This window comes from Aedes albopictus, chromosome 2 (assembly GCF_035046485.1).
Source record: "Aedes albopictus strain Foshan chromosome 2, AalbF5, whole genome shotgun sequence".
In the NCBI taxonomy this organism is placed as follows: Eukaryota; Metazoa; Arthropoda; class Insecta; order Diptera; family Culicidae; genus Aedes; species Aedes albopictus.
The window spans coordinates 26,031,572-26,054,630 of record NC_085137.1 but is presented as its reverse complement, the minus strand read 5'-3'; the positions used below and the strand labels follow the sequence as shown (position 1 = coordinate 26,054,630).

Below are 23,059 nucleotides of genomic sequence, written 5' to 3'. Positions count from 1 at the left end.
CCTCGGGTCAACACCGGGAGCAACTCAGTCAATTGAAAACTACCGAGCGAAGCACATACCATTCCAACCGAACTCCGACCAGAACGCGTATGGTTATAAATTGCCAAAAAAAATAGATTTATCGCGCCCGATAACGGAAACAACACAGTGTAGTGAGTGAGCGAATGAATCGCCGTGACTTGACGGATTGATAACGGACGCCGCCGCGCCAACCTGGGGATCGAATTTATTCCTAATCGTGCATGTGATTGAACGCGTTTTTGCCTGTTTTTCTCTGCGTAAGTGGAGTGTGGAGCCGCCCAGTCAGCAGTGGCCCTGAGAAGGCGGTGCGCCGTGGTGCAGTGATAGATGTGGACTGTGCCTATAATTTGAATGGGAAATCCAGGTGCGAACGCCACCACACAGTGCTACCACCAATATTGTGAACAAACAGTTCTTTCAGTGGATCCGGTTGTGAAATTCGTGTGAGGGAGTGATTCAAAGGACAGCTGCTGGTCATCGATGACGTTCGAGGAGTTTTGTGGAGGTCCCTTTTGGGTGAGTGTCATAAGGAGCCAAATGTGTGATTTGGGTGATTCGAAGAATCAAACAGTGCTGAAAAGTTATTCGATATAGATTTTATAGAAAAGATTTATTGGCGGTTTTCACGATCTTTAATTGTAAATTAAAAATGTTCCTTAGAGAAAATTCAGATTTCCAATGCTGCAAAATCCAATTAGAAGTCAAATGCTGATGCAATCTATCGTGAAGTTGGTTTGAGTGATAGAAGAAATCAAATATCTGCAAACAATATCTAGAAAGTGTTCCAAAGCTATTGAACGATATCAATATTCGATATATTCTCGGTACTTCTGGTAGGCTTCCATCGAAGACAAAATATCAAATAATGATGAAATTTCAAAAGAAGATTTTAGATGTTTCTGATAATCTTTTCAAATCCAATAACATTGGTTTTATACCAATCGTAAAGACACCTACTTAACCAAATTTTGACAAATTCAGACAAACATTGACATCCTGTGTAAAGGTGTTGAACTGCTGAGAGAGGCAATTAGTGAATTTTATTGCAATGATGAGTGCGTTCCATATTATTTGACTATGTATTCGTAATGGAACACATATTTTTTTTTACTTTTCATCTCTGCATGAGAAAATATTAAACCAATTTTACCGTTTCGTTCGAATTGTAGGTCGTCTGTTTTTTACTCTTCCATCGGATGTAATGAATCCCATGGCTCCATAAATTTGACCAGTTTTGTCCGTTATTTTTTGTCATCCTCGCTACAAGAAGGCCGATGATTGCATTGTTGAACCGATCTTTTATAGATTTTTTGGGAAAGCATACAATAAAAATGGTTGTGCTCTGATAGCGTTAATTGAACTTTTTAGGTAATTACATCGTAATTCCTGTGAAACCAGGCCATTTTGGAATGGAAATTGAGGAAAATCATGATGACAAAAATATCATACACTATTGAAGATAGTTTTTGTAGTGAAATAATTGCATCATTTTTAATTGAACATCGAAAACCTTTCTAAAAACAGTTTCTAAAAAAAAAGTAATGGCTACCTGAAAACCAGTTCTTGGAGTTCTTGGAAATTACCAGCACAATTTCTTGAAATTTTATTGGAAGTTGTGCTTAAACTTCTTACAACTGAAGCACTTTTGTTTTTCATGTGAGCTTTCCCCATCAAACTTTGAAACTCTTTTTCACTTGACTAATTGTCCAGCTAAATCTATGAAGAGATCACTGCAGAGTACCTACTTGTACAACATCGTGAAAGCTTGGAAGGATTGCGGGAGGATATCAAAGCGATTATCCAAACGATGAAGGAAAAAGGTTTATGGAGAAGATCTTGGATTATTTTTCGTAAATTTGCTGAACTTCGTCTCACTAATTTCGTTAAATAAACTTTTGCAAAAATAAAAAACCAATAATTTCGAAACAGTATTTTTTGTTTTTATTTAAGAGGTTTTCAGCTTGAGAACTGGTTCACCTCCTACACACGGTGTCAAAATTTCGATTATAATCGAACATTCATGCACCTCGGATTTTTCTTCGAAAATGATTATTTATTTATTTATTTATTTATTGCTCAAATTCATGTAGAGTAAGGACTTCTCCTTATAAATTTCTACAATTAGATTAACTTTGAATACATAAAACTTTGATACATTAACTAAACTAACCTTTACTCGTGTTAATAATTATACTAGTTCCGTGTCGCCAACCATGTCGTGACCTCTCTACGAAAGGATTTGTAATTTCTAAGAGATTTGATTTCAGATGGAAGTAAGTTCCAATTAACAATGCCTCGTACAAAGAGAGTTCCCCCATTGTGAGAGGTATTATGATGACACAATATAAAATTTCGATTGCGCGTTCCCTGAAAAGGTTTTAGTTTGTCAAATAGATACGAGGGTTTTTCAGTATTAACAATTTTGAATAATGCAAGACAGTAACGTAGTTTCAAGAAATTGTGAAATGAGCAGCCTAAAAGTTGTTGTTGATAATGCGTTACACTATCATATCTAGAGAGATTGAAAATCCATCTTATGCAGCAATTTAATGCAACTCGTAATCTATCGATTGCTCTCGCTGAAGCGTTTGTAAGAAACTCACAACCGTACGACAAATGAGGTAAGATAAGAGATTTGAATATTCTAAGTTTAACAGCACTTGGCAACATATTAGCAGTAATTCTGAGAGAACGAAGGCTACCATAGATTTTGCTACACTGTAAATTTATGTGTCCTTCCCATTCCAAGTTATTTTGTATAACAATACCTAAATTTGTAAATTTATTGACATATTCAAGACCATCATTCCCAAGTCTAATAGAAGGCAAAGCAGGTGGACAACGAGATCGTGATATAAACATGACTCGTGATTTCACAGCATTTAGAGGCAACAAATCTCGCATTGACCAGTCATGAATTTTAGACAAGTCTAGATTGATTATCCGTGCCATTTCATTCAAAGGAAGATCGACCGAGTCAAAGTAAATCTGGACATCATCCGCGAACAAGTGTATCTTACAATGACGGAGTACTGTCGGAAGATCATTGATAAATAATGAAAAAAGGATTGGTCCCAGCACAGATCCTTGCGGAACTCCAGATACTATATTGATTAGCTCTGAATTTTCGCCATCAATACAGACACATTGTTTGCGATTTATTAGGTAAGATTTTATTAAATCAACAGCCTTACTGGAAAAACTAAATTGTCTTGCCAATTTGATTAATTTGATTTTGTGTGTGACACACGATCGAAAGCCTTGGAAAAATCTAGGAACATTAGAAATGCTACGGCTTTTTTGTCAATCTTAGAATGGATATCATCGTGAACTTTAAGCACTGCGGTAGTTGTGCTATGCCCTGCTCGGAAACCAGATTGATACGGGCTTAAAAGATCAAAATTATCCAAGAAAGTTTTGATTTGAGATTTCAATATTTTTTCAAAAGCTTTGGAGAGGGCACACAGAATACTGATAGGACGCAGATTATTTAAATCTGTCCGTCCAGCTTTCTTAGAGATAGGAATAACTTTAACAGTTTTCCAACTCTTTGGAAACTTTGACGTTTTGATAATAAGGTTAAAGACATAAGTTATGTGAGAAACTACTAGGGGAAGAATATGCTTAATAAACTTTATTGGAATTCCATCTAAGCCTATTGCATTAGACTTAATTGTTCCTATCGCATTGATTACTTCACAATCGTTAGTTACATCAAAATTAAAACCATTTGGATTTTGCGGCATAAATGGAACATGAGAAGAATCACTAGAAAAGTTATTTGCGAAGTATTCATTGATTTCCTCCTTGGTGTTTGAATAGTGCAAATTATTTTCGTGGTCATTAGTAACATTGAGACTTTTCAACCTAGACCATAGTTGCTTACAAGAATTGGCACCACTCACCGTTCTAGAGACATAATTTGCTTTCGCTACGTTAATCAGGTGCGTCACTCGGTTACGTAATCTTTTATATTGGTTGTGACTAAAATCATTTCTGTTAGCAATCCAAGATCTATATGCCAAGTCTCGCTCAATCATGGCATGTAAAATATCATTATTAAACCAGTTTTTGTTACACGATCGTTTATGTACACGGACTGGTACAAAAGAATTATACAAATCAGCTAACCGGACATTCAAAATGTCTAAAGCAATGTCAGGATCATCAATTGAGTATAAATTTGACCAATCGATAGCAAGCAAGGTGTTTCTCAAAGATAAATTGTCAATAGATTTGTAATCTCTGTATCTTGTGAAATCAGTATTATTACTACGACGATCAATGTCCAATGAAGCAAAGATTAAATCGTGCTTCGAGAAACCAGAAGCACTTACTTGGTTGAAGTTAGATACAAAATTTGCGTTATTAGTTAATAGTAAATCTATTAATGAGCATCCAGAAGAATAATAATGAGTAGGTTCATTATTAACACACATCAATCCAAAACTATCCAGCACGCCCTGCATACGATAACGTTTAGTACTCGGTTTAATAAAATCAGTATTGAAATCACCTATTAAAACAGTGTTTTGATATCGTAGAGAAAGTTCGAACAACTTCTCTTCCAGTTTAGCAGCGCAATCTCTCCTAGGTGGATTATAAAAAGTTCCTAATAAAAATTTGTCTGCATTGTGGCTTATTTCAGCAAAAATAAATTCTGTTTTATCAACATCATCAGTATCTGCAACCACCTCCGAAACAGAAATGATCTTGCAACATAAATCTTGTTTGCAGTAGACAGCAATTCCACCTCCTCTGCTATATTTACGATCATTTCGGTACAGTTTATAGCCATCAACAGCAACTAACTCATTCGGAATATCTTCAGATAACCATGTTTCTGTCAAGCATATAATATCAATATTGCTATTGCTAAAACACAACTTGAACTCATTAAATTTACTCATCTGACGAGCGCATAGACTCTGAATATTAACATGACAAATATTGATATTATTACGAGGAAGTGCTGAGAGCATTACAGCACGAGGAATATGCGAAAAACTCTCATTTGTACGAACATTGTTATGAAACGAATCAGCCAACATCAATGGAAAAAGATCGCAGAGAAATCACGAAAATGGTTAGCAAACTGGAACAAGTATTTAAAGTTACAAAAGAAAAATGTGCTTGAAAGCGCATTTTAGGCTAACAAAATATTCAACAATACTTTCATTTACAGAGTGCAATAGTTCAGTTGATTAGGATTCAATTATGATGAACAATAGAAAACAATAACTACATAACCACTGTAATCACAGCAACAACAGCAGCAACAACATGGGCACCATCATCAGTAGGTCAGCAGTAGGTCCAGCAGCAAGAACATCAGCAGAAACAGCATCCAGTCGGCAATCCCAATCCCCCAAATTGATCCCCATGACTTTTAGGAGGGAATAAAACATGGATAGCTTAGGAAAGGAGTCATGGAAAACAAAGCAAGGGAAAAGAAATATTTTAATGGATAGGGTTTAACTTTCAGGAGGGGAATAAACATGGAAAATCATGGAAAGGAATCATGGAAAATCATGGAAAGGAATCATGGAGTGAAGGAAAACGAGTATCTTTTCAGGAAGGGTATTGATTTTACTTGATGACAGTGTGTATGGCTCTGCCATCTTTCGACGAGAGACGATAGATACAGTGTGGAGTTTCCGGTGTTTCCTTCTTAGATCGGCATCGCACGCTTCCCGATAACATAGTGTTACAATATCCATTTGTTGACGGTCTCGCAGTAGATATGTACACGATGTAAAACCGTACGGAGTTTCAGAATTCCGTGGAAACAGTGATTTTAATCTGAAACTTTGAACCGGTGCGCGATGCTCGGCGATCACGTATGTAGTGCAGAGGGTTTCGTCTTGATCCGGATCTGAAGGCAGCACATCAGCAGGTACATGGTTCGAGAGCTGCTTGTGGTCAGCACCAGTGATAGCGCAGCTGGTATTAGTAAAGACCATATCCGTCGAGCACGCTGGCACCATCACTTGCACGTCTTCAACCTCATCGGATGGCGGAATCGTTGTTGGCATGGTGACATCAGTGAAGGATGATAGTACAGCATCGATTCTTCGATATGAATCGTCAAACATCAGTTGCATTCGATGCAGCAATTCTTGATACGTGTTAACGACGGCTTTTGTTGATGTGTTTTGATCATTGTTTGTTGTGTTGTTGTGGATCGTATGCTTTGTGGACACTGTCATCATTGATGCTCACTTGCGATGAGAGTCAGAGGAGGTTCATCAGATTGACAAGTGAATGAACAATGGATGGTAACTCAACTTTCGTTATGGCTTCCAGAAGCGCTTGATATTGGACTGCAACGATTTAATTTGCACCAATTCCGTCTTGGATCTTCGGTCTACAAACTGCACTCGATATCGATCACTAGTAGCAGCGTCTAGGAAACACTATGGCCAGTAGTAAGCGGTCCGATTGGATGAAATTAGCTTTAAAACCTCAACTGAACTAGGAGCACGTGAAATCACTCACAATCCAAGCACATCCCGAGTAAAAGAAAGTAAAAGAAAATGATTAGTATTTGGGATATATATTCATAATCGGAAAACTAGAAAATATTTCATCGGCAAAAATTTTTCCATACATTTTGTATGGGACGGTTTTTGGGCTAAAATAATAATTATTGATTTATAGTATGGAAAATAGCTAAAAACTTATCTAACTCAAATTTTCCCCGATAGAATATTTTCAAATTTTACATTCATAAATTATAGCCGAAATTCTAACATTCTATGAAGAATAATCCGAGGTACATGAAAGTTCGATAATAATCAAAACTTTGACACCGTGCTACATCGGAAACGACGCACACACGACGCACTATGAATGTACCATCAATTATAGATGTAATTTCTGGATGGAACTAAAAAATAAATTTGAAAAATCGACGGAATTTCTGAAATATTTCCAACTTTAATCATTCAATCGCACCGCACACCCTAACTTTCCAGCGTTTTAACCTTACTTGCTTATCAAGCCTCATCGTCATCAGTCTTACTAGCTTCTCTAACATTTTCCGTCTAATCAATGTTTTGGTTAAGTCACGGTCGTTGAAAAGTTTTTAAACGATATACTTTGCAGAAATTGGTGCAGGAATTGCTTCTAGGGGCTAATTCAAAAAAAATCAATCAAAAATTCCTTTGCGAATTCGTTTATGGTTATATTCGAAATTTTCTTCACGAATTCCTCCAAACAGTAGTCAAGAGTTTTTTCACGGATTCTTTAAATAAAAATTACGAAGATTTATTAATAAATTCCACTAAGGGTTCTTCCAGATTTTTTTTATAAAAAAACTATGGAGATTCCTTCAGAAATTTCTTAAAAACTTCCCCAGAAATTTCTTGAAAACCTCCTTCAAAAAAAAACCCTACTAACAAAAGTAGCTGCATAAAAGCTTATGGAGCAAACGTCCTTTGAAGGAAGCTCGCTTAAGCTCTTATTCAGCAAAAATGTTAGTTGGGAAGTATCCAACAATTTTTTCAGTGATTCCTCCAGAACTCATTAGGACATCTAATGTCTTTTGTCGTGTTCAGCTTACAGCTTAAGTCTGCGTGCAATGGGCCAAAAGTTTCTGTTCCGTAATAAAGTGGAAACATGCGACAGGATTATCTTCATTAGACATGGTTTTCATATAGAAGGGTAGTCGGCTGAGCGCGAAAGTTAGTGTTTTATGTCCATTGTCAGATCACATCACCAACCACAGGTGACTCCTAGACCTGACAATGTACCCTACCCTACTAACAATTTCGATTGTTCCGATCAATCACGGAGTAGCAACAACGAATTGTGCGGTCATCTATGTTCATGCTCATGCTCAAAACTCGTTAGGAAATTTGCATTTCTTTGGAATTTTTATCAAAAAAAATCCAGCAGAAATTCTTCTAAAAATTAAAAAAAATGTCTCTAGGAATTTCAAAAAAAAAACTAGGGATTCCTTAAGAAATTCCTCTAGGATATTCTCCAAAAACTCCAAGGATACTTTTTGAAATATGACAAAAATTTCTCTAAAACATGCTTCAAGAACTACATCAGCAATTCTCCCGGGGCTTATTTCAAAATATCTTTCAAAACTTTCTTCACTTTTTTCGGAATTTTCGCCAAGAATTCCTCCAAACATTAATTTTATTTGTAAGTACTACGAATTTTACCTAAATATTTTCAAATGATTCTCTTGAGAATTCTTGAACGGAATGCCCCTGAAATTACTTTTTTTTTTCACAAATAACTTTATGTATTCCAACAAAATTTCGCTAGAGATTCCCCTAGAAATTTCTCGAAGACTTTCCTTAAAAAAAACTTTTTTTTTCAAAGATCTTCCATGAAACATCATCAGAAGTCCCTCCAGAACTCTTCAGGGAATTTAGATTTCTTTAGATATTTTCCAAATTTTCCAACAGAAATTCTTCTGAAAATTTAAAAAAAAAATCTCCAGGTGTTCTTAAGAAATCAATAAATTCTTTTAGAAATTCCTCTAGAAATTTCTCCGGAAACTCCAGAGATACTTTCCAATATTTATCCAGGGATTGCTTCAAAAACTTCTCCAGAAATTTATCTAAAACATCCCTCAGAGATTCCAACAGGAATTCTCCCGGGTGTTATTTAGAAAAGTTTTCCAAAAATTTCTTCAGAAATTTCTCCATTTATTTCGGAATGTTCACGAAGAACTCCTCCAAATATTAATAAAGTTTTGTTTTTCATGAATCCTTCGAAAAGCAATTTTAAATATTTACTCATAAATTTACCTTGAGATTACTTCAGGAGTTTCACTAAGGAAGTCCCCCCCTTAAATCAAATGATTCTCATAAAAGTATTGTATAGAATGCTTCAGAAATTACTCAACTATTTTTTCACAATTGACTTAAGGGATGTCTTCAAGAAATTACCTAAAGATTCTCCTAGAAATTTCTGGAAGACTTCTCTTTAAAAAAAACTTTCATCAGTTTCTTCAACAATTCTTCACTAGAACACCACCACAAATTCCTCCACAATTCTTTAGGAAATCTATATTCATTTAGAAATTTTTCCAAAGTTTCCAGCAGAAATTCTATTGTAAATTTCAAAAAATGTCTCCAGCTATTCTTTGATAAATCTAGGGATTCCTCTAATAATTTCCCCAGAAACTCCAGCGACACTTTCAGAAATTTGTCCAGGGATTGCTTCCAAAAATTGTCTAGAAATTTCTCTAAAATTCCTTTTAGGGATTCCTTTTGGAACGCGTCTAGAGGTTATCCCAGACATTTCTCGAAGACTGCCTTTAACCTTCCTTGTGCATCACGTTGCACACTGGGCCAGGATTGAAAATACACGGAAAAAACGATATTCTGAACGGTAGCATATTTTTCTTACGTTATTCGCATAAAAGTCCTATAAGTCATTTTGGCCATCTTTCATTTTAGTGGTATGGTGTCTTCGGCAAAGTTGTTCGGCTATTTATGCTAAAAAAGTTTGCCGAAGACGTCAAATTTCCAAAGCCTACTGTTCTCGAGATATTAGTCGTTTTTTATAAAATACCTACCTATAATCGATCTTTTTAATTAAATTACGTTTGTAAACAAATTTAATGTCCGGTTTCGAGTTATAATAATGAAAAATAATAAAATAAAACATACATTAAAGAAATTAGTTGGGAAAAACAAAATATGCATTGATTTTTTATAGAAAGTTCCTGAAAATCACGCAAAATGTATATAGGACGTTCTTGCAGTCGGGCAAGTTCGGGCAAGTGTTTTCATCGGAGATCACCTAAAAAATACATAAGCTTTCATGTATTTTTTTTTCACCGACATGATTTTTGATGATTTTTTTTAAATAGCGTTCAAAGTTTACTGTTTTGTGTGAATTAGTACAACATTTTTGCAGATATATTGACATGTTGTATGATGCCAAGTGATCCATGAGAAGTATAAATGCAATCTAGTCACAGGTTTTAGTTATTTTTAAACTTCAAACAAATTTTAAAACACAAAAATGTCCGAAACGCCAATAAAAGTGAGTTTTTTGACCGTTGAGCACAAAAATTGTTTCTATTAAATAAGATTTTATAAGATAATGATAAAACCAAGGCTAAATGGCGTGTTTAGGACATTTTTGTGTTTAACAATTTGTTTGAAGCCTAAAAATAACTAAACCTGTGACTAGATTGCAGTTATACTTCTCATAGTTCACTTGGCAATATACAACATGGCAATATATCTGCAAAAATGTTGTACTAATTCACACAAAACAGTAAACTTTGAAAGCTATTTTTAAAAAATCATCAAACATCATGTCGGTGAAAAAAATTTACATGACAGTTTGTGTATTTTTTGGGTGATCGCCGATGAAAAAGCTTGCCCGAACTTGCCCAACTGCAAGTACGTCCTATATACATTTTGCGTGATTTTCAGCAACTTTCTATAAAAAATCAATGCATATTTTGTTTTTCCAACTAATTTCTTTAATATATGTTTTATTTTAGTATTTTTCATTATTATAACTTGAAAACGGACATTAAATTTGTTTACAAATGCAATTTAATGAAACAAAAACTCGATTTTTGGTAGGTATTTTATAAAACGACCAATATCTCAAGAACAGTAGGCTTTGGAAATTTGCCGAAGACACCATACCGCTAAAATGAAAGATGGCCAAAATGACTTATAGGACTTTTATGCGAATAACGTAAGAAAAATATGCTACCGTTCAGAATATCGACCTTGTTCATAGGAATATTTTCTCTGAAGACACCAAGTGTGGATCACGACATCTCGACGAGCTAGAGGTTTTTTCCGTGTATTTTCAATCCTGCCCCAGTGTGCGTTGGGAGCAGCTCGCAGACGTTAAAAATTAACCGTATGCCAGAAATTCTTCAATTCTTCAGCTTTTTTTCAAAATTTCCAACACAATTTTTACTAAAACTTTCAAAAAATGTCTCCAGGTTTTCTTTAAAAAAAAATCTAGGGATTCCTTTAGAAATTCATCTAGAAATTTCCCCAGAAACTCCAGGGATACTCTCAGACATTTTCCCAGGGATCAAGAATATCTCCAGAAGTTTCTTTGAAATATCCGTCACAGATTTCATCAGAAATTCTCCCGGGGGTTATTTAGGAAAAAATTCTTAAAGTTCCTTCAGAAATTCCTCTATTAATTTCGAAATTTTCGCCAAGGATTACATAAAACATAAATTAAGGATTTTTTCACGGATTCTTTCAAAAAAATCGAAGATTTATTCATCAATTTAACTTGAGTTTATTTCAGGACTTTCACTATCGATTCCCCAAAAAAAATCAACTGATTCATTTGGGACTTTTTGTATGGAGTATGCTTCACATACTACTCAACTAATTTTTCACATTTTTAAGGGATTCATTTAGAAATTCCCCTAGAGATTTTCCTAACAATTTTTCGAAGACTTTCGTTTCAAAACTTCCGCAAATTTCTTCAGAAATCATTCCATGAAATACCTTCAGGAGTTTCTCCAGAATACTTTAGAAAATTCTTCCAAAATTTCCAGCACACATTTTCCTGGGAATTCCAAAAACCTTCCCTAAGGATACTTTCAAAAAATCTAGGTAATCTAAAGAAATCATGGATTCCTTCCGAAATTTTTTTTTCTGTATTAACGAGATTTTTAGCCCTGGGCTAGTTCATCTCGGGACCCACGCTTTACTTCCCTTCCGAAGGAAGAACTCACATTTTGCGAGTTTGTCGGGAGTGGGATTCGATCCCAGGTCCTCGGCGTGAACAGCCTTCCGAAATTGCATTTCGATGCCTTCAGAAAATTCTCCAAGAATCCTTTCACAACATCTTCCAAAGTTTCCTTTAATAATTTTTTTTTATAAAATTATCAATGAATTACTTCGAAGCTTCCCTCATGAATATTTCCGCACAACTCTTTCATATATTCAACACCGCAGAATATTCTGTTAAAAAACCTTCCATGGGTTTCCTCACAAATTGTTCCAATAAATCTTACAAAATTCCATATATTTTTCTTTTGAAACTAATCCAGAAATATCGCTGAAAATTTTGCTAGAAAATCATTTATTATCCGCCGTGCATATATACGGTAGCTATTTTAAATAGTACTTAAGACGATGTCCTGCGTACATCCTTGTGCGACTCCTGGTAATCTAAATGGAATTAAAAAAAAAAAAAAAACACGGACACGTTTAATGCTTCCAGTGAGCTATTCGCTCTTTGAAGGAAGCACGACACTAGACAACGGACTAGCATGCAACGCCCAGTGGCACAGCCGAAAACTTTTCCTGACAGCTACGGCGGGAATCGAACCCACGCTCCCCAGCACGATGTGACTAAATGCTTGGTGACACTAGCCGCACGGCCACGAAGCCACAGAATTTGATAGTGTTCGATACAGTTGGAAAATTTATGATTTATAATATGGCTGGTTCACGGAAAGTAAGTCACGAGTGGACGTAAAAAGAGTTTATTCTTAGGATTATTTAGGATTCCCTAGTAACTTTCTAGTGCAACTATGCAAGTAAAGTTAAATCAGTCTGGAAAGTCTTGAATCCCTTCTGAAACCCTTCTTGAATGTTTATGAAACGCTTTAAAACGATTTTAAACCGCCCCTGAAGGTCACCTGGAGCAGCTATCCAGAATGCATTTTCAAAAACTGTAGGCCCCTAAATCCCTCCGGAATTCCCCAATTCGCCTCTCAAACCCACTTGAAATTCTCTGAAGTTTCCTGAAACTGTCTCAGTCATGAGCCCCTCATGAACGCTTCTGAAATGCCTCCACAATCCGCTAAAAATGCACTGTATCTTCTGAAATGCCTCCGTAAACTTCCTCGCACCCCGTATATCACACCTGAAACCGTACTAGACCCCCGAAAAAGCCCATTTAATGGCTCTGAAACCCGTTTAAAATCATCTGAGATTCCTTGAAACCCTGTAACGCACCAGAGATCCTCCTCAACCTCCGGAAACGCCTCTGCAACTTCTTGAAAATGCTCTCGTACATCCTGAAACCCTCTTGAACCCCATATGACGTACTTGAGATCATCAGAAACCCAACAAGGGCGTTTCCGGCCTTGTAATGCCTCTGGAACCCCCTGAAAATATTCTGAAACTTCCTGAAATGCCTCCGATAGCCCCCTGAAACCACCTTGGATCCCCTGTAGGGCACCTGAGACACTCCAATACCCGTCCAAAACGCCCCTGAAGCACCATGTGACACCTCTGAAACCCCTACTCCTGTCTGAATCTCCCCTCAAAGCACTATGAAACCCCGCATGACCTCCATTTAAATCTCCTTGCCGATTGCCCTTCTTAAATTTCTTTGCAGCCTTGAATTTTTTTTTGCTGTTCCGCACAATTTCTAGCAATTGCCTCGAAACTCTTACAGAGACTTCCCATTCGTCAGAAGTATGTTCTTGCCTCGCTAGGCCTAGAATCATGTTAAGGACCGAGAAAACAAAACATGCGATACTATGTATAAATCACAAGGAGTGCTCCTTGAAAGTCGTTACGCATAGAAATAATAATTTCCCAGAAAGTGACTCACCTACTGCTTCACACAACTGCAATCATTGATAACATCTAATTGAATCCTAGCTCAGCATTCCAGACCAGGCAACACGCACTACTCATTAAATGTTTAATTGCGTTTTTTTTTTCGACAACCTGCTAGGGAAATGACTGTGATGGACCATGATGGATATATCGATTTCGTGACGGTTTTAATCAACCGAAATTTCGAGGGTGGGAATATGGTTTAATATCATAAAAATGGGTAGAGGTTGAGGTTACCTCAATTCTATTTAAATAATGCTAGAAGTTCACACGCATATCAGTGACACTTATGAAAATCAATAATACACTGTTTACTCGGGAATATCGCCCGATAGTTACAGTTCAACTATGTACTCAGCCGTTCGCTATCTTTATCAGTTATGGATGGATCCCCAGCGATCTTTCTTATCATCCACCACTGTGTTTATACATAGGTACTTGATTTATCAGCTCAACTAATGCCACCTCTTTCCCCTCCACCAGGACGACAGTCTCACATGGCGAGCGGAGGATCCGGACCTAACCTTCTGCTTCCAGCGAATCATACTGCAATGGGTACCCTGTTTCTTCCTGTTCATCTTCACATTCTACGAGGTTTACGGCATTGCGACCAGTAGGTACCGAGATATACCATGGAATTGGCTGAACATTTCCAAAATCGTCATCACCTTCATGCTGATGGTCATGTCCTGGATTGACCTCGGTATGGTGGTAAACTACCACAATCAGGAAGATGTGTTCGACGTCCAGATATTGGTGGCCGTTTTCAACGCTGTGGCTTATGTAAGTATTGTTGTTATTTACAGAATTATCTCATTGATTACCCATTTTTAACCTTGAACGCTCTTCGACAGATAACGGTCATTGCTCTGTACTATTTCTTCCGGAAATACGGTATCCGAAGTGCGGGAACGATCTTCATCTTCTGGTTCCTGAAGGCCTTCCTCGGTATCATCCAGATGCGAACAGAAGCCATGAAGCACGCCAATCGGGAAAACCCCATTGGATCCGGTGAAACGGTCATCTTCGCCGAGTACCAATTCGTCAGCTACACCCTCCAGTACTCATTTATTTGCCTAATCACGCTGATGGAGATCTTCCCGGATCAAGCCCCACGCTACACCGACTACCCGAAGCAGAAGAATCAGAATCCCGAGCTGAGGTCAAGCTTCTTCATCAAGCTGCTGTATTTGTACTTCGATCGGTTCACGTGGACCGGTTTCCGGAAGCCGTTGACCGACGACGATATGTACGACCTGAATCCGCAGGACATGTCCCGGGAGTTGGTGCCGCCCTTCGACAAGTACTGGTACCAAAGCATCGAGAATGGCCGTCGGAAGCAGATGGCCGCAGACAAAAAGGCCGGGAAGGTGAATCCTACGTACAAACCACACGCAGCTACAAATGGGTCGATTCTGCCAGCGATGGTCAAGGCTTACGGGGGACCATTCTGGTTCGCTGGGTTGCTTCAGATCGGAATATCAGGACTGCAGTTCGCTTCGCCTTATCTTATGCAGTAAGTAGAAAGCTTGTTGGATCTGAACGAGAAGGTATTAATGGTTGATAAACTTTTCAGGGAACTCATGGGCAACATCGCCATGGACGGACCCTTCTGGATCGGAATGGCGATAACCTTCGCTCTATTCCTGAACTCGCTGTTGATCGCACTGTTCAACGGTCAGTACTTCCGCAAGACGTTCCTCGTCGGTTTCCGAATCCGAACCGGTTTGATCAGTGCCATCTATCGGAAAGCTCTCCGGATATCAAGTTTCGCCAAGAAGGACACCACCGTTGGTGAAATCGTGAACCTTATGGCCGTGGATGCGCAGCGGTTCTTTGAATTGACCTCGTACTTGCACGTCCTGTGGTCAGCTCCCATAATCATCGGGGTTTGCATCTTCCTACTGTACGAGATTCTGGGTCCGGCAGTGTTCGCTGGATTGGCGGTGATGGTCATCATGATTCCGATCACTGGAGTGATCGCTACGCGATTGCGTGATCTTCAGGTACAGCAGATGAACATCAAGGACGAGCGTGTGAAGAAGATGAACGAAATCTTGAGCGGCATGAAAGTGCTGAAGCTGTACGCTTGGGAGCCCAGCTTCCAAGCAGACATAGTAGACGTTCGCTCCGGAGAAATCGACATTCTGCGAACCATGGCCTACTATGGAGCAGCAACGTTCTTCGTGTGGAGCATGGCCCCATTCCTGGTAACCCTGGCGTCGTTTGCAGTGTACGTCTTGATTGACGAGAACAACGTACTCGATCCGCAGACTGCCTTCGTTTCGCTGGCACTGTTCAATATCCTTCGCTTCCCGTTGGCCATGTTCCCCATGATGATCACATTCGCCATGCAGGCTTGGGTATCCGTCCAACGTATCAACAAGTTCATGAACAGCGAAGAACTTGATCCGGCAAACGTGACACACAACCGTAGCGAAGACGCACTGTCGATCAAGGACGGAACGTTCTCGTGGGGTGACGATACTCCAACTTTGAAAAACATCAATCTGTCCTTGAAGAAAGGTCGGTTGTCCGCGGTGGTGGGCAGTGTCGGAACCGGAAAGAGTTCGCTGATCTCTGCACTGCTCGGTGAAATGGAGAAGGTGAAAGGATCGGTCAATACCGATGGAACGATCGCTTTTGTTCCACAACAGGCCTGGATTCAGAACGCCACACTCCGGGAGAATATCCTTTTCGGGAAGACGTATAATGCGCAGAAGTACGATCGCGTACTGGATGTTTGTGCGTTGAAGCCGGATCTGGAAATGCTTCCGGGTGGGGACACTACGGAGATCGGTGAGAAGGGTATCAATTTGTCCGGTGGACAGAAGCAGCGAGTTGCCTTGGCCCGGGCTGTCTACGCAGATGCGGAGATCTATTTGTTTGATGATCCTCTAAGCGCTGTAGATGCGCACGTTGGCAAACATATTTTCGAGAAGGTTATTGGGCCGGAGGGAATACTGGTTGGACGATCGCGACTTCTGGTAACCCACGGTATTTCGTTCCTGCCGTTTGTGGAAGAAATCTTCGTTGTGAAGGACGGTGAAATCTCCGAAAGCGGATCGTATCAACAGCTGCTAGATCAGAAGGGCGCCTTCGCCGAATTCCTCATGCAGCACATCCAAGAGCTTGACGAAGAAGACGAAGAGATACAGATGATTCAGGAAGTGCTCAAGGATGAAAAGTCTCGAAACATTGTCAAACGTGCAATGTCAACTCGATCGCAGAGATCCTCTGGTAGTGGTGGTAGTGGCGGCAGTGTCCGCAAGAAGCGAATCAGTCGACAAGAATCTAGGAACAGTAACAAACCGGTGGAAGCTCCTGCGGCTCCTGCCAAGGGTACCACACTGATCGAAAAGGAAGAATCGGCTACCGGTGCTGTGAGCTACGCAGTTTATCTCAAGTACTTCAAGGCGATTGGGTGGAACATGGCTTTCTGGTCAGTGGGATTGAGTGTCGTTAATCAGGCTTCGGCCATCTATGGTAACATCTGGCTCACGGATTGGTCCGAGGATCCTGAAGCGGCTACTGATACTTCCGTAAGAGATATGTACCTTGGAGTGTATGGTGGTCTGGGAGGATTACAGTCTTTCGCTCTTCTTGGAGCGTCCATTGTGCTGGCCTTAGGTTGTCTGAAGGCAGCAAACACGATGCACAATAACCTTCTGGAGAGCACAATGCGCATGCCCATGTCTTTCTTCGATACAACTCCTCAAGGCCGAATCATGAACCGCTTCTCCAAGGACGTGGACGTTGCCGACAATACTCTACCGCAATCTATCCGAATGTGGCTCATGATGTTCTTCAACGTCGTTGGAGTTTTCATAGTCATTGGAATCTCCACTCCGATTTTCCTGGCAGTCGTACCCGTATTCCTACTCATCTACTACGCCATTCAAAAGTTCTACATAGCCACATCCCGGCAGCTGAAACGTCTCGAATCGGTCACGCGAAGTCCCATCTATTCCCACTTTGGCGAGAGTATAACCGGACAGTCTACAATCCGAGCTTACGGTGAGCAGGACCGCTTCAAAGAAGAATCGGAAAAACGTGTCGACTACAACCAGCTGATGTCCTACCCGAGTATCATTGCGAACCGATGGTTGGCGATTCGTCTGGAAATCGTCGGCGCCTTGGTAGTCTTTTTCGCAGCCCTTTTCGCAATGGTGTCCCGTGATTCGATCGGCGCTGCCATGGTCGGACTGTCGATCACCTATGCGCTGCAGATCTCCGCCGTGCTGAGTTTCCTTGTCCGAATGACAGCCGAAGTGGAAACGAACATTGTGGCGGTTGAACGTCTGGAGGAGTACACTGTACTGCCGAGGGAAGCTGAATGGCAGAAGGGCACGATCGACAAGGCATGGCCACAGGAAGGAAACGTGCAGTTCAACGACTACAAGATCCGTTATCGGGAAGGTCTGGATTTGGTGATCAAGGGTATTTCGTTGAACGTCAAGGGAGGAGAGAAGATCGGTATCGTTGGACGAACCGGTGCTGGAAAGTCGAGTTTGACCATTGGGCTGTTCCGTATTGTGGAAGCTGCCGGAGGTACGATCATGATCGACGGGCAAGATGTCTCCAAACTGGGTCTACATCAGTTGAGAAGTCGACTCACGATCATCCCGCAAGATCCGGTGCTGTTCTCCGGTACGCTGCGGATGAACGTCGATCCATTCAAGAGCTATTCGGACGATCAGGTTTGGAAGGCTTTGGAGTTGTCCCATCTGAAGGCCTTCGTGAAAGGACTTTCAGCTGGACTGGAACATGAGATTGCGGAGAACGGTGAGAACTTGTCCGTCGGTCAACGGCAGTTCTGGAACATGAGATTGCGGAGAACGGTGAGAACTTGTCCGTCGGTCAACGGCAGTTGATCTGCTTGGCGAGAGCTATTCTGCGAAAGACGAAAGTGCTGGTGTTGGACGAAGCTACCGCGGCGGTGGATTTGGAGACGGATGATCTTATTCAGGTAAGCGTGAAGTCGAAGAACTAGCAGGGCATTGATCGAGTTCATAGCGTACCCTTCTATCAACAGAAAACCATCCGATCGGAGTTCGCCGACTGTACGATCCTGACGATTGCTCACCGGCTCAACACCATCATGGATTCGACGCGTGTTCTCGTGCTGGACAAGGGACTGGTGGCGGAATGCGACACGCCACAGAATCTACTCGCCGACAAGACGTCCATCTTCTACGGAATGGCCAAGAATGCTGGCATCGTCTAGACGAGAAGGAATCTCAACCGCTACGTATTCTACTAAAGGTATGGGTGATTATAACAAGAATTATACTCGAACAAAACTTATTTGTCTATTTATATTTCAGGTCCTTGTCTTCACTTAGAAATACTCTTTCAACTATACTTATAGTTAGAATAGGAAGTAGATTAAATAACGACATTTAACTTGTACTAATAAAGTGTAAAACTATTCAATAATACCCGCTTTCTTAACCATCCGATAAAACGAAGACGTTTTATCATCCAACAGCTGCTGAGGAGTTCCACACTCTGCCACCGTTCCATTTTCGAGCACCACAATTTTATCGTAGTCGATAATAGTATTCAATCGGTGGGCCACCGTCAACACTGTGCAACCAGAAAACTCGGTTCTGATTGTTTTCTGAAAAAAAAAAACATTAATCATTTGATATGTATCACAGCCCTGGTCGCAATGCAACTTCGATCGACTCACCTGTATCGCCTTATCCGTTTCCATGTCAACGGCAGCGGTTGCTTCGTCCATGATTAAGATTTTACTTTTCCGCAACACTGCTCGTGCAAGGCAAACCAGTTGACGTTGGCCCATGGATAGGTTTTCCCCATTTTCAGTAACATTGTACTGCAGCCCACTTGGAAGACTTTTAACAAATCCAGCCAATTGTGACATATCCAACGCCCGCCATATTTGATCATCCGAGTAGGCTTCGTATGGATCCAGATTCCTGCGGATGGTGTCCGCGAACAGCACCGGATCTTGTGGAATGATGGTCATGCGACTACGCAGCTGATGTAATCCTATTTTCGAGATGTCTGTGCCGTCAATTGAGATTTTTCCACCGCTCGCTTCAACAATCCTGAACAGCCCCATTGATAGACTTGACTTTCCGGCACCCGTCCTTCCAACAATTCCAACCTTTTCGCCCCTCTCAACCTTCAATGTTATGTCTTTGATCACCAGATCCATTCCTTCTCGATACCGCAGTTTGAACCCTTGAAATTCTATTTCTCCGTCTTGTGGCCATCCCTTCTCAACACTAGTGCTCTCGGACTGCGATTCACCTGGCAGTTCAGCGTACTCTTCTAATCGTTCGATCGCAACCACATTTGTCTCCAAAACGGACGTCATTCTCACCATGAAGCTCATAGTTGCCGAAATCTGCAGTGCGTAGGTTATCGATAGACCCACCAACCCCGGTCCGATGGATTCCCTTGCCAAAACGGCCAGCAATGCCGCAAAGAACACCACGAACGCTCCCACGATCTCCAACCTCAACGCCATCCAGCGATTGGTGAGCAACCCCGGGTAGGCTACCTTCTGGTTGTAGTCGATCTTCTCTTCAGACTCTCGTATGAAACGCTCCTGCTCTCCAAAGGCGCGGATTGTTGACTGACCTGCGAAGGTTTCTTCGAAGTGCGAGAGAACGGGACTTTTAGTGATGGACTCCAGTCGCCGAAGCTGTCGCGAACAGGCGATGTAAACCTTCTGAATCAGATAGTACACCACCAGCAGAACTGGCACCACGGCCAGAAAAGTAGGCGTTGATATGGAGATAACGACGAAGACTCCAATGGCGTTGAAGAGCGTGTAGGTCCAGCCTCTCAGAGTTACGGGGAAGACGCAGTCCAACACATCGACGTCCTTGGAGAATCGGTTCAAAATCCGTCCGATCGGTGTCGCGTCGTAGAACGCCATCGGTAGCCTTAAAATGGTGTCAAGTAGGCTGTTGTGAAGGTTTCTGGAAGCCCGAAGACACCCCAGTGCTAAAACGACAGCACCGGTGAATAGCGACAACGACTGGAGTACTCCAAATGATCCAAAGGTCAGGAGATAAGCATTGCGAGTATTTATGTCAACTGCTGCTACGGGATCTTCCGTCCATTTCGACAACCACAGGCTGGAGAATATCCCGCTGATCTGCGTGAGCACACAGAATGCTAACGTCCAGAACCCAAGCGTTGCTCCAAACGCTTTCAAGAACATCCAGTATACATGCCATGCAACGGCACCCGATTTAGACTCCTCTTTGGACATCAACGCAGACCTTGACGGCACTCTAGATTGCCTTCGAGGATCCTTCATCGACTCGCTATCAGGAACCGCCTCATTACCAGCAACAGACTGTTGCGATACTACAGACATGCTTCTCCCGTATCCACGCTGCGTTGTCCGCTCTGAAAAGAGTTCCGAGAACTCCCCTTGCATTCCCAGAAGATCATGGTAGCACCCGCTTTCGCAGATTTCCCCGTCTCTCATGACGAAGATCTCATCAACGCAATGCAAAATGGATTCCCCGTGCGTTACCAACAATCTAGTCTTGTTGGCCAGTATTCCTTTGGGACCTATAACTTTCCGGTAGATATGCTCTGCAACGTGCACATCTACCGCACTCAACGGATCGTCAAGCAGGTAGATATCTGCATCCGCATACACTGCCCTTGCCAAGGCCACCCGCTGCTTCTGTCCACCGGAAAGATTAATCCCCTTCTCCCCGATCTCCGTTCGATCCCCGGCTGGCAGAAGCTTCAGATCTGACTTCAACGCACAACTCGAGATCACTTTGTCGTACTTTCCCTGATCGAAAGCCTTCCCGAACAGTACGTTATCCCGGAGAGTTGCGTGCTGAATCCACGCCTGCTGCGCTACGTACACCACCGACCCGTCCACGTTCACCGATCCGGCTACTTTGATCATTTCCCCCAACAATGCCGAAAGGAGCGAACTCTTCCCACATCCGACAGATCCGACAATCGCGCACAGTTGGCCTTTTTGCACTGAGATGTTTATGCTCTTCAAGGTCGGTAACGTACCACTCCACGTAAAATTTCCGTCCTTGATCATCAGGGCATCTTCACTCTTATCGTGTGTCACCACCGTAGAATCCAACTCCTCGCTGTTCATGAACTTGTTGATGCGTTTCACCGACACCCACGTCTGCAGCACCATGGTAACCACCATCGGAAGCCAACTGAGCGGAACCTTCATTATATTGAACAACACAAGTGATACAAACGCCTTCCTCGCGGTCAGAATATTCCCCTCGTCGATCAAGACGTACATCGCGAACGTTACCAGCGTCACCAGGAACGGAGCTATCGTGAAGACGAAGTACACCCCTGCTCCGTAGTAGGCCGCTTTTCCCATAATGCTCAGCTCCTTGTCCCGCGTTTCCAGAATCGACCGTTGGAAGCAGGGTTCCCAGGCGTACAGTTTCAGCACTTTGATGCTCGACAGCACTTCATGAATCTTCTTCACTCGACTGTCCTTGTGCTTCATCTGGTGTCCCTGGAGCACCTTCAGCCGCGTAGAAATCACCTTCGACAGGGGCATCATGAGAACGATCAGCCCCAAACCGGCGAACACTGCCACCCCCAGAATGTCGTAAAGCAGCCACAAGCAAATCCCAATCACGATGGGACCGCTCCATATCAGATGCAAGAACGGTGTCAACTCGACGAAGCGCTGCGCATCCACTGCCATCAGGTTGACGATGTTTCCGAGCGACGAGTCCCGTTTTGCTGCGTTCGAGATGCGGAGGGCTTTCCGATAGATGGCGCTGACCAGTGCCATTCGGATGCGGAAGCCGGTGCGGAAGTTATTGAAGTAGTACTGTCCATTGAGGAGGGCGTACAGAAGAGATGAGAGGAAGAGGCCGAGGGCTAGCGCGATGCCCTGCCAGAGGGGTCCATCGATGGCGATCCAGGATAAGAGGGCCCTGGAATAGAAATTGTGTGGTATTAAGAAGCATTAAATCTGTATGAAGTCTTTCTGTCCATCTGTCCTTTTGTCCTTCTGTCCTTCTGTCCTTCTGTCCTTCTGTCCTTCTGTCCTTCTGTCCTTCTGTCCTTCTGTGCTTCTGTCCTTCTGTGCTTCTGTCCTTCTGTCCTTCTGTCCTTCTGTCCTTCTGTCCTTCTGTCCTTCTGTCCTTCTGTCCTTCTGTCCTTCTGTCCTTCTGTCCTTCTGTCCTTCTGTCCTTCTGTCCTTCTGTCCTTCTGTCCTTCTGTCCTTCTGTCCTTCTGTCCTTCTGTCCTTCTGTCCTTCTGTCCTTCTGTCCTTCTGTCCTTCTGTCCTTCTGTCCTTCTGTCCTTCTGTCCTTCTGTCCTTCTGTCCTTCTGTCCTTCTGTCCTTCTGTCCTTCTGTCCTTCTGTCCTTCTGTCCTTCTGTCCTTCTGTCCTTCTGTCCTTCTGTCCTTCTGTCCTTCTGTCCTTCTGTCCTTCTGTCCTTCTGTCCTTCTGTCCTTCTGTCCTTCTGTCCTTCTGTCCTTCTGTCCTTCTGT

General features: G+C 41.7%; 2 protein-coding genes across 3 annotated transcripts in view; one reads left to right on the top strand and one right to left on the bottom strand.

Annotated features, from left to right (window-relative positions):
• On the top strand, positions 1–19,001 carry LOC115262061 (multidrug resistance-associated protein 1-like). The gene is made up of 7 exons (XM_062849333.1): positions 1–537; positions 14,046–14,345; positions 14,417–15,078; positions 15,139–18,329; positions 18,386–18,531; positions 18,598–18,827; positions 18,890–19,001. The coding sequence occupies exons 1-6, from the start codon at positions 502–504 to the stop codon at positions 18,787–18,789; spliced, it is 4,527 nt and encodes a 1,508-aa protein (XP_062705317.1). The 5' UTR covers positions 1–501; the 3' UTR covers positions 18,790–18,827; positions 18,890–19,001.
• The window catches only part of LOC109429689 (multidrug resistance-associated protein 1-like), a 25,145-nt gene continuing 20,952 nt past the window's right edge, over positions 18,867–23,059 (bottom strand). For both annotated transcript variants that reach the window (XM_019680025.3, XM_062849332.1), the window contains exons 4-5: positions 19,258–22,498; positions 18,867–19,185 (exon numbers count right to left, since the gene is read on the bottom strand). In XM_019680025.3, coding sequence (XP_019535570.2) covers positions 18,991–19,185; positions 19,258–22,498 — 3,436 coding nt within the window. In that variant the 3' untranslated portion in view covers positions 18,867–18,990. The remainder of the gene's footprint in view (positions 19,186–19,257; positions 22,499–23,059) is intronic.

Excerpts from the sequence above, each read along its gene's own strand:
- LOC115262061 (XM_062849333.1), top strand. The coding sequence starts at position 502 with ATGACGTTCGAGGAGTTTTGTGGAGGTCCCTTTTGG. Across the intron at positions 14,346-14,416 it reads TTTTCAACGCTGTGGCTTAT|ATAACGGTCATTGCTCTGTA; the intron begins GTAAGTATTGTT and ends GCTCTTCGACAG. Across the intron at positions 15,079-15,138 it reads GCTTCGCCTTATCTTATGCA|GGAACTCATGGGCAACATCG; the intron begins GTAAGTAGAAAG and ends TAAACTTTTCAG.